The sequence below is a fragment of the Antedon mediterranea genome, chromosome 2, assembly GCF_964355755.1.
Source record: "Antedon mediterranea chromosome 2, ecAntMedi1.1, whole genome shotgun sequence".
In the NCBI taxonomy this organism is placed as follows: domain Eukaryota; kingdom Metazoa; phylum Echinodermata; class Crinoidea; order Comatulida; family Antedonidae; genus Antedon; species Antedon mediterranea.
This window is the reverse complement of record NC_092671.1, coordinates 6,243,142-6,255,870: the sequence shown is the minus strand read 5'-3', so window position 1 is coordinate 6,255,870 and position 12,729 is coordinate 6,243,142. Positions and strand designations below refer to the sequence as shown.

At 29.6% G+C, this 12,729-nt stretch overlaps 1 protein-coding gene across 20 annotated transcripts in view; it reads right to left on the bottom strand.

Moving 5' to 3' along the window:
- Positions 1 to 12,729, bottom strand: part of LOC140040179 (CUGBP Elav-like family member 2) — a 111,033-nt gene that overhangs the window by 7,874 nt on the left and 90,430 nt on the right. For 5 of the 20 annotated variants that reach the window (XM_072085909.1, XM_072085903.1, XM_072085905.1 and 2 more), the window contains 6 exons: positions 12,151 to 12,216; positions 7,146 to 7,169; positions 6,002 to 6,067; positions 4,162 to 4,226; positions 2,534 to 2,663; positions 821 to 886 (listed from right to left, as the gene is read on the bottom strand). In XM_072085909.1, the coding sequence (XP_071942010.1) occupies positions 821 to 886; positions 2,534 to 2,663; positions 4,162 to 4,226; positions 6,002 to 6,067; positions 7,146 to 7,169; positions 12,151 to 12,216 (417 nt within the window). Of the gene's footprint in view, positions 1 to 820; positions 887 to 2,533; positions 2,664 to 4,160; positions 4,227 to 6,001; positions 6,068 to 7,145; positions 7,170 to 12,150; positions 12,217 to 12,729 lie in introns of all 20 variants that reach the window. The other 15 variants (XM_072085907.1, XM_072085913.1, XM_072085919.1 and 12 more) reach the window with 9 other exon arrangements.

The following is a 12,729-nucleotide window of genomic DNA, read 5'->3' as shown; positions in this document are numbered from 1 at the left end:
TGAGAATTATACAGAGTTTTGTAAATTTTGATTGATGACTAATTCTATATATTTATTACCTTTATTATTAGAACTAATCATGGTAAATAATGTGTACTTAAAATTGTATACATTGTAATAATTTATTTTCCCTCGTGATTCTCTAACATGTATTTGATAATCTTAATAATTGGCCATTTTGCAACTAAGTGTGTTATGTGCGTCACATAGCGTATGTGCATGGAATTGTTGAATTGTTATCTGGGTTTATGAACTCTAGTTAAAAAAAACTAGGCCAAAAAATGTGAATATAAATTTGCATGCAAGGTGGCAACGAATGTATAAATAGTATTATATATTTGTGACCTACTATAATCTCTTAGGGCTTGCAACAAAATGTTGTATGAAGTGTTTAGAGATGGGAATAGATACTAGAAAATTATCAGTGAATTCTTTAAGGCTATTTGCTTGTCGTTTTAATTTTTTTTTTGTCAATTTCAATAATTATCGGCCAGGTCGGGAACAGAGTGAAAATTGGGGTATAAACTTTACTGGATGGTATCCAAAATGAATTCTTGCTTCTTCCTTCTCCAATAGCGACTACATCTACAAGAGCAGCTCTTAAGCTCTGTCTACACTATCAAACTAGTTTTAGAAAAAAAGTGTGACATGCCCAAATATGGTAGTGATATGCTTAAATATGGTATGATATATGTCCATATATGGGCACATTACATTTTTTTTGTCACAAAGTTTGATTTGCTTTAAACTTGGAAGTGACATGTGTTATTACAAAACTATCCATCAAATATAAAATGGATTTTACTTTGATCGCACTAACCTTCTCGTTGTTTTGTTGGCACAGGTTGTTGTGTGAACGTTGTTCCAAAGCCATTTGGAAATTGTGCTAATGTACCAAAAATAATGACAAAAAGAAAGCATTTATTAAATAGCAATATGGCAGCAGTATAGTTGGAAGTACATTTGTTGCCATGGAGACCATCACAACTACAATTTGTCATTACGGTATATTTTATGGCCTTTCATCACTTAGTTTATTATTACAATATATCAATGAATATTATTTGTAAAACCCTCAAGTCATTTATAAAGATTATTATGATGAACCCAGCACAGAATTTTCAATAATAATAATTATAAAGTAACTTGGTACCTATTTCTGATTATGAGTGCAAAGTACAACATATCCTGGCTTCCAATTAAAGACCAGAATTAATTTTTAATTTCAATTTTAAAGATGACCTTTCTGCCAAAGTAAGATAATGCAATTCAAGGTACCTTTTAACAATTTTAATGCATAATTGTTTAATTGGTTTTATTTAATGTTGATCCAGAATGGATTGATTCAAAGTTGTCCTTAATTAAATGTATCCTTAATTGAATAACATAATATCTAATTACCATATACTTCTTGAATTTATTTTTAAACCAGAACAAATATAGTACAGTTCAGAGAAATTTGGATAACAGAAAAAGTATATAAGAAAACCAGTTTTGAATTAGGAGGAATATGATAGGTTGATAATAAGCAATAGTATGTTATAAAGACTATATATAACCAATTGTAATAAACTATTAACATATATAAGTATAAATAATAATAATAAATCATTATCACATATAATAAAAAATATATATGAAGGTGTTAAATAGGATTCAGTGTTAATATTTGTTGTTTTGGGCCAAGTTAAAAAGATTATAAAGAATGGCGCCATCCACAATGGGTAAACGATCACACGCACACACGAATAGTCTAGCTCCGTACAACAATTGCTCAGTTTTCTCCAGAAGAAAACATCGCAAGGTGTGTTCGGAGTAGAAGAGCAGAATAATGTTTGAGAATGTCAAAACAAAAAAACCGCAAATGTGATTGGCTACCAAGCAATCGATTAATAATTCAAGGCAAACTAAAACATAAACTTGTCCGCGTTAACAGTGCGTCAACATTGTTAGAAAACCAACGACAACACGTCCATGCATTAACCAGAGTGTAAAAGGAGCAGAGCGAAAAAATAAGCTCAAACGGAAAAAGGAAATGTACACAAAAAACTAACATGCAAGAAACGTAAAATAATAATAGCGAGGTGAAACGGGTAACCAGGAAAATAAATAATAAATACATAATCGGTCAAAATTATCCCTTTAAAAAAAATATATTTACAATTGTAATTTTAATTTATTTTAGGATTTTATCCTAGATTAAAATTTTGGCCTTGTACAGGAATGAAACTACTGGGTGTTTTTGGATGAAAAATTAAAAATACAAAAGACAAACGAAGACCAAATTGAGAAATTTGTATAAATTATAAAATAAAACAAACATTCATTGAATTTGATTTTGTACACTTGATTATTTTGTTGAGACGTAAAATGATTGCTTTAGTAACATTTTCAGGATTTATGAGCCTTTGTACGACATGTCTGTTAGCTATGAGTGTGCTTTGTTGCGTTCACCCGTTGAAGGCATACTGGCGTCTTGTGTCCTCGTTGTCGCCACCCAAATTTTTTTAACTGGCCGAGTGAAATAACGCACCTGTGTATTGTTGGATTCCAGAATAGGCCTGTGATAGTGTGGAAAGATCTACACTAGGTCCGGTTGCGCCATTAGTGGAAGGCGTCCCAAATCCATTCACCCCGGTCAAACTCGTCATTCCTGTACCTTCCAAAGTTGAAAGGTCATGAGTGGAAAGTTCATAGGTCAACACAACAACATGCATCAATAATAACAAGAATAATAATAGTAATAACAATAAACAACAATAATGGCAATAATTAATACAAAAAAATTATCATTTTCAAAAAAGACGTTGTTTAAAAACCAGGGCAAACATCTCCCTAAAGCTGGCAACACATAATAGCTGAAGCACAAAACTGTATTAATAATATACTACATTAAAATGTGTTGCCAAAATATTCTCAAATTGTTATCGAATATTTTCTTTTCATTTTTATTTAAGGGGGACGTCGTTCACCTCACGGTGCTGTTATCAGAATGTTAAAAGGGTTGCACAAAATAAACCAAAAAAACACAGTTTGTTATCATACTATGAACATAAAAAAAAAAGAAAGAGGCTAATTAGCAAATATATATATATATACACATATATGTTATTTGTATGTGTATACATAAAGAATCTATCAGTTTATTAGTAATGACTTGATTAAACACAGCAATCGGTGTATCAGGTTTAAGCAGGGTATGATGAATCTGTTTTAAATTCTTTATGAAATAAAATGTCTAATTACAAAAACCCACTATCTCTTTTAGTAATAATTATATAAATTTCAATCAATTTCAAATAATAATAAAAATCAAATTGTTTTGATTGATTTTTTTTTTTTTACAAATCTAAAATATATATGATTATTATATTAATTATCATAAATCTCAAAAAAATCTATTATGTTATGGTTGATATTAACATGAATGTGGCAAAATGTACATTCTTGAGAATATGACCAGCTGTCAAACAATCGCATAGGATACACATTGTTATGTGTTGCTAAGCAATATCTTTCTAAATATACCTTTTGTTTTGTTAAGCACTTACTCAGCCAAATTTTTAAATTAATATTGTTTAAAAACAAATGTTTCTTTTTTGTTAATAATATTTTGTATTGTTTTATGAGTAGTGGCGATTTTTTTATTATTTAAAAAAAATATTGTTTAAATACAATTTTTTTTTTTTTTTGGTTATTATTATAATGTTCTGGTAGTCAAGATTTTGAATATTAATTTATAGTGGGTCTTCATGATAACAAAAAAAAAATGAAAAAGGAATTTGGGATAGAATCCATAGCTGATGAAACGGTGTCAGTATAATTGTGCAAACAGTTGGATGTGAATAGAATCCATGTTGCATTCAGTGCAAAGAAAAAATAATTATATATATATTGTAACACAACCTCAGATTTTAATAGGATGAAATAAAAACAATATATCACCAGATATGAAATTAGAATTAAAATTGCTGTGAGTAAAAGTTATTTTATTTTGGAAAATTATTTTTTTGGTATTGTTTACTTGTTGCTTCTAAAAAATTTAAAAAATCTAAATATGGAACAAACCAATTTCAGTTTTTGTAAATATTGTTGCAAAACATAGCAAACCTCAAGTCTGATACCGTAGCTGGACAGGCGTTATGTCAAAGGTCACTTACCTGCTAATCCTTGTAATCCCGTCAAACCCGAAAGCGCATTTGGTGTATTTGTTGGGCCTATTGAACCTACACATAAAAAAAAATGCTTATAATTACTGGATTAAGAAAGCGATTCCTGCAAAAATTGAATTGAAAATAATGAAGGCTATAATAATACATCATTGTCTGGCCAGCAATATTGCTGAAACAAATAATCCCACAATGTGTACATTACTTTTAAATTCATAAGATAAGATAGCTTGAGTTGGACTTCAATATTTATTTATTTTTATTTATTTTTATTTATATATATATTTTGTTTTGCTTTTAAATTTAACGATAGCAAAGATAGCTTAGAGGTGGACTTTTTAAAAACATTTAAAAACATTTTTTATTTCAATTTGCAATCAACAGCGGAGAGCCCACCATTTATTTCAATATGACCATGGTTTTTTTTGGCTTTTAAATTTAGCAATAGCAAAGATATCTCCGAGTCGGACTTCAATATGACCATGTTTTTTTTGGCTTTTAAATTTAGCAATAGCAAAGATATCTCCGAGTCGGACTTCAATATGATCATGATCATCAATGCAATTTTAAAACTTTGTTTGTTGCTTTTACTATGTTCTTATAAAATCTTTAATTAAAAATAATTTCAGTCTCACTTTTGTTGATATATTTGACTGATATTATCAGCTTGAGAGTGATCATAAAAAATTATATGTAATACTCTCAAACTAAAGGATTTATATTAGTTTGATGAGAGTAGTTTCAAGGACGACAACACTTTACAATTTCAGTGACAGATTAATGTATATTAAAATCATTGTTATAAGCATGTTTGTCTGTCAAAGTCGTTATTCTAATAATAACAAAACTATTAATATCAATATTTATGTACAAAATGAATGATAAACATGCGAGTTGAGAGATAAGAGAGGGAAATCAATAATTAAAATATGTGTCAAATGCATGCATAAAACAATGTGAATCACGCAAACCATAAAAATATGTAAATGTCAAAGAATACATAATATACTGACCCATATTATCAGACCACCACCTAAATTTAGTCATAATTATATATAGATATATTAAGCTCTGTCAACACTATCAAACTTTATGTAACAAAAAAATGTGATGTGCCCATATATGGACAATGTCATATCACTACCATATTTGGGAATATCACTACCATATTTGGGCACATCACACTTTTTTTGTCAAACTAGTTTGATAGTATAGACAGAGCTTTATAATTGCATTGCCTAAACCAGAAAAACAATGGTATAAGAATATTACCTATGTTACGGCTTTAAACATGTGTCAATATACTATTCATTGCGAAAATTCTGAATTTATCAATTAAAAATTATCAATTGGCCTGCAACCACATAAATGCTAATCTACTTTAAATGTGATTTTTTTGTAATAGTGAAGTGGAACAAACTAGTAATCAATTGACTATACAAGATGCAAAAGAAAGTAAATAGAGGAAAAAACTAGCAACCAAATTGGAATCCAGAAAAAAAACCATGCAACGTGGAAGATAATACAACTTATAAAAGAGGCATGCTAACAAAAAAATTAAGAAATTTCCCCAAAAGAAAAATTGTATTGGCCAAGTGTATTTAAATTTCAAATTCATGCCTTCTAATTAAAGAGCACTTGTATGTTTTGTTCATTAAAACGAAATAGAAATGGTCTTTAATTGGAAGGAGATAAGTAACAAAATATCTTTAAAATTTATAATAATAATAATAATCAGTTTATGATTGGACACCTGGCCAGGTTAAAGTGCAACACAATTTCAAAAAGTGAGAAGTAACACTAAAGTTGTAAATTAAACGTGCTATGCGCACCTTTTAGGGCTTGTAGCCCTGCTAACCCTGACAGTGCACTATTCGTTGATATATTGGGTGCTGTACCTAAATTACCAGATATGGGGAAAAAAAGAGATAAAGCATTATAAATCATTGAAATAACCTACTACATATACTATTCTCTATTCCTATTGTAATTTCTACTGATATTCATAATATCTTCTGGTTCCTCTCACAAGAAATGTTCAATTGTATAGTATGAGCATGTAGAAGATAGGTTCAGACACCCAAACACAGATATCTTCTACAATTATAAAAGCGTGGTCATGATAACCATTATTCAAATAGAATTGAGGATTCAATTCATATCTAACCATAATAATACTTAATTCATATATTAATGCAAATTAATATCAAAGAACAAGTATACATATAACAAACGGACTAAAGGGAATTAGCTATTTCTCTAAATAAAGTATTCCATAAATACAATACACCTTATTGCAATCGGACAATATACAAAGTTTACTAAAGCAACCAAAATAGTACATCAAATCACCAAAAACATTCATTCATTAATAAATTCTTTACAAATTATGAAGAATTAAATGCAATCACAGAAACTAATTAGTAAAAACAAAAATACAATAACAATTTAGACATAGCTATTAAATACATAATAGATAGGAATGTTGAAAATCAACTGTTATATTCTTATGGTTGTATTAATTCAAATACTGAACACCAAATTAACACACACACATTAAATAGATATACTACTACTCTAGCTAAAATTATGTTATCCCACATTTCATAATAAACACAAGGAAAATTACATTCAATATTAATCTATAAAACATAAAGAATAAAGCTCTGTCTACCCTATCAAACAAATTTGACACAAAAAAGTGCCTAAATATGGTAGTGATGTGCCTAAATATGACAGTGATATCTCCAAATATGGTAGTGATACATTATCATGTCCATATATGGGCACTTCACACTTTCTTGTCACATAAAGTTTGATAGTTTAGACAGAGCTTTAGTTGGAATTTGGAAATTCAGGCAGAAAGACTCTACTACAATAAAACAATTCCACAAACTAAACAAAAATATTAGTAGAAACGGTGAAGATAAACATGGAATATAACAGGCAGAATAAATAATAAGGGGTATAGCATACCTGGTCTCTGTCCCTGTAAGTGGGCTGTAAGAATAGGGAAAAAGAAATGAAAGAATGAAACAAAAATAAATAAATCAAAAGAATTTATAAAAAGTACAAAAGGGTGATGAGTGAGCAGATTAACATTTTATTAATATAAAACATTGAATAGCTTTTCTTAACTTTACAACAAGTGAATTTTTTAGAAAATGTTCTAAATTGTAGACATTTATTTTTTATTATGTTTAAACTCTAATAAAATTAATGATTATTACGGGTCATCCACTAATTAAATTAAATGACATTAAAACACTACAACATGCTCACAAAATATTCAACATTGAAATATGTGAAATAATGTATTGATCTTTTGAAGTTAATATGAATAAAATTAGTGGTGAAGCCACAAAAGAGAGAAAAAAATTAAACATTGATAAATTGTCCAAGTCACAGGTTATGAATTATGGCAGTTCTGTCAACTGAAGTCCAAAATTGTGAATTACATTTTTTCTATTTCAAACCTTAACAATTCTTTAATTTATATTCAAATATCTTCAACATAAAAAGGTAAAAGTTTTTTGAGCTTCTTCTTAAGGCGTAAATTAGTGGATACACTAAACTATATAAGCAAAGAACTTTGACTGAACTAAAAAAAAACCAAGCTGAATTTGCAAGCCAATACCTTCAACATCTAAAAATATTTTTAATAACATCGCATATTAAAAAATAGACCTTGGAATTTAAAGCATAGTTTCCTTTTAAACTTTAATTTAAAAATCGATAAATCAGTTTCAATCACCAAACAAAATTAGAAACTATAAAATTTGTTGCAAACATATTAGATAACCGAAGAGAAAAATATTAAGAAAAAATACATTATAAATGAGGGTAGTCATTATTCTAACGACACAATTTTCACACATCCGCTCAAAAACTACAAATCTGATTTAAACCTCAGTAATAACAAAATTATATTAGAATTTACATCAAAATGCAATATTACTTTTTTATTCTACATAAATTGTGTTGACGATTGACTTGCTATGAATAATTTGAATAGCAATGATGAGGTATGGATTTGCTTCCAGAAAATTAAACTAAGTGATGCATCCAGGATTTTGAAATGGTTTATTTCATTCATTCATTTTGTTACATTTTAATGTTGCCCCACACATTTATCCCTCAAGTGTACAGCTACTACTGGCGGTTTGTACATTTAATTCTTTGACATTGACAATTGTTAGAAATCTTTATAGTGCAATATGAAATTTTTAAAATATGAATAAATGTAAAATAAAAGGTACAGTATAACACATGAATATTAACAAACGACTCGTTTTAAATTTAGAATTTTAAACATACCAGTACTGACAGAAACTCAAGTTAACGTAATTAATTGCGTTCTTTACGACAATATTTGTCACTAGAATGCAATTCCAAGACAATTACGGCCTTCAATACAAGATACAAGTATCACTTTCACTTGATATCTATTTCAAACGGCTTAAAAAAAAAGGACATAATTCTACTTCAACCCGACATAAATTCCGCTTCAACGATATAAATACAAAACTGATAGAATATCAAGCAAGTTTCTAATAGAAATAATTTGTCTAGTATTTGGTGATCGTTGGGAATTGTCATGCCATTTAAAAACTCAGATAAACATTAAGAAATCAAAAATATTGATTCAATTTTAAGTTTTTAAATTTTACAGTGAGTACACTTTACTAATCACCTTGAAACGTTTTGCTCTAAAGAATTATGGACGAAGCTGCTTTCAATCAAAACAAAATAAAATCCTACTCTTACGGGAAAACGTACCCAGATTATGCAATTGGTTGTATAACGTGCTAGAATCAAAATAAACATTCTCATTATATTGATTGTTAAACTGATATAGGAAAACTATTAAAAACCAGACAACTGCAGGGATTTATGGACGGTTGTTATTCAGTGTAGACAATGTTTTCAAAGATAAGCATAAAAAAATTAGGAGATTATAAAAAGTACTAGATTTTAAAATGTGTTTTGTGTAAAATGGTTTTGCGAGAGGCGATATGTTGTAAAGTCGGACTGCTTGTGATACCAAAACATTGCGACAATTTGATAAATTACTTTGCTCTATTTTTAAGCAAAAAAAGAAAGAAGACATCATACATTACAAAGTTCTAATTTTCTATACCAGTATGTGTAATTGTTTACCTCCGCCAAGGAGGTATATGTAATCGATCGCGTGTGTTTGTTTGTCTGTCGGTTTGTTTGTTACTTGGCAAAAAGAATTTTGCCAAGTATAGTATTTACTTTGTTTGTTTGTATGTTTGTTAGCACGATAGCGCCTACAGTTTTCAAGTTATCGTTCTGAATTTTTGGGTGTAGATAGGTATATACTTTCAGACCATGCCTATTGAAAATCAACAAAATTAGTTTATTAATAACTTCACAAATAACAAAAATGATATTATTTTCAGAGCGGATAGTGTTAAAAGATAGGAGACAATTTTCAAAAGCCGGTGAGCAGTTTTAAAGTAACACGTAAACTGAAATTACATTTTCTCGTCCAAAAAACCTCATTTTTGGACAAGAGGCAAGGGATATAATTTGTGATTTGTAATTTTAAAACAAAAGTTGATTCAATGTACTGGCTTTTTCATACGAGTAGTTTTAAAAAACCTATTTCTTTTCAAATTCACCTGTTTGTTTTTGGCGTTGCTGTTCTATTGTTATTCAAATTAAACTATTGTTACTTGATAATTAGTTTTGTTAGTACCAGTGTTTTTCCTTCCTTATTTCATTCTGTACATAGGTATATACTTACAGAACATGCCTATTGATTTTCAGGTAAATTGATATATTGTTTGTCACAAAAGCTTATCTTCCGTACGATATATAAAATAGCACACATTCTGTCTTCTTTTAACATAGACATATTATTTGATATGGACCAAAACATTAGTCGACTGGTCAAGCGGTTAAGCTTACTACATGGGTTAAGGCAGAGGAGCCGCTAATCGGCACAGCTTCAAGACACTCCTCGATCATTATTCTGGTCAATCTTGATTTTAGAAAGGTCATTGTTGCAATGCCAGAGTTGTTTGTATCCAACAATTATTTAAACAAAATTATTAACCCCAGCAGGATTTTAACAATGTAAAGCTAATACCTAAAGCAAAAAAATGTATCTTGCAACATGCTCCGAGTCCGTGGATATATTTTGCCAAGTACTTCACTCAGTTTCTGAGTGCTTTCATTTGTTTGTTAGCAGGATTACTCAAAAATTAATTACAAGGTCTTTACCAAAATGAATGTACAGATAGATATGTGGTCAAGGACCATTCCATTAAATTTTGGGACCATTTCGGATCACGGTCCCAATTTTGGACTACTTTTTAGTATACTTTTCAGACCTGCTAGTGTTAAAAGATAGGACAAAATTTTTCAAAAGCCGGCGAGCAGTCTTAAAGTAACAAGTAAACTGTAATTGCATTTTCTCGAAAACTACTTGTCCAAAAAACTTCATTTTTGTACAAGAGGCAAGAGTTATAATTTCTGATTTGTAATTTTAAAACATAATTTTATTTAATGTGCACGTTTTTTGATGCGAGTAGTTTAAAAAAACCTATTTCTTTTCAAATTCACTCGTTTGATTTTCGCGTTGCTGTTCTATTGTTAGTCAACTGAAGCTATTGTTAATTGTTGAAAGGCTTGTTACATAACCATTACACCAAACTCGCATACACATGCTTGTATTTAAATTAGCCTAAATCAGAAACAGCATTAAAACACACACAAATATATATATATATTTTTTTTAACGGAGAAATCTTATGTAGGAGAATTTTACAGTAGGCGGAGGTATGCACTCTCGGAGTGGCTTTCTAGTTTATTTTGAATCCTTCCTTAGTTTAATATATTCAGATCATCTAATTTCATTATATAACATTATTTAGATGTAATTCAATCCATAATTTGGATGTAATATGAATAATACAATATTGTAATTGTTCAGTCAATATTAGATGGGTTTGCAGTGTGTACTATTCAATTTTACCAAGAAGAGTGTCGCATACAAGTTAACCATTGGCGGCTCATCAATATTTGATGGGCATTATTAACATTTGCCAACATGTATTAAACCTCATTAAGGAGTATTGCAACGATAATTACAAGTGGATCATAAAGATACCCTAGTAAATAACAGAAGCAGCAAATCGGACTGTAAATTAATTTTTTTGGGTAATTTATACAAATATTTGATTTTATACTTTTTAAGTACAAATGACAATACAAGTATATAAAAAATACACATGTGTATTTTTAATATACTTGTCATTTGTAACAGAGTATAGTCTCAGAATACATGGTTACAACAATTTGCAAGATTTATGGCAGGGAAGAGCGAAATTACAATTAATAATTATTTCACTATTCCCTGATTATGCTCTAATTGTATTAACAATGACTCCATCTAATGGTGGTAGAATGTTATTTACGGGATTACTAATCTAATCTAATAATCCAATGGGATACTGCCATGTTTCAGCCCTAAAACATAGCACATTTCCTGTGCTGTTTGTGGGAATGCGTTCAGAACATGTTGAAAATTCCTCCTAAATTTGGGGGTTGGCTTGTATATTAAGTTTTGCTACACTATTAAACTTTATGTGACAAACAAATGTGATGTGCCCATATATGGACATATCATATCGCTACCATAGTTGGGCATATCACTACCATATGTCTGCGCTCCATCTATATGAAACACTCATCCGATTAACATCAGGAAAAAGGCATCTGAAATCATATTTATTTCAACAAATTTACGAGTGCTAGCGGTTCTGGCGTTGTGCCATAGAACTTATCTTTCTGGAAAGAATTCGGCGCATTATAAATTTGAATTGATTGATTGATATTTGGGAACATTACACTTTTTTGTCAAACTAGTTTGATAGTGTAGTCACACACTTTAGACCACGGCACAATGAAAATCATTTAAATTAATATTTAATAAATATAAATTCCACACCTGTTAATGATTGCAGTCCAAGTCCAGGTAAGGAATTAGTGCTGTTAGTCTGAGTTGCAGATACCACTGTTAAAAGCAAAGAAAAAAAACATGCAAAGGTTAGCACGACAAAGCAAGATAGCATCTACATACAAAGCCACACGCAGACAGTTGATGTGCCAATGTCAACTATCACACAATATTACTTAATATAGAGATTTATCTAAAATTAAACACATTAATTCAGATGTAAATCTACTATAGTAGCGTCATTAACATATGAAACATCGGCAACAGACATGCTGAACAAATTTGATGGATGTTAGAATTAGTTGTACAAGAAATTATGGAGATGTACTTGTGATCTAGCAATATAAACATTGATATTTTCAAGTATAAACAGATACCAAATCATTCAGATATTTATCCCAATAAAATGACTCAAATACACAGATCATAATGTATTACGATATCTCATGCGATTACAAAAATGTGGGTTCGCAAAGAAACCATGAAATTGCTGATTAGTCGGAATGGTTTCTGAACATAATGTCGGTTACGATCTATTGATTTTTTTTACTCCATATTGTGAAATGAACA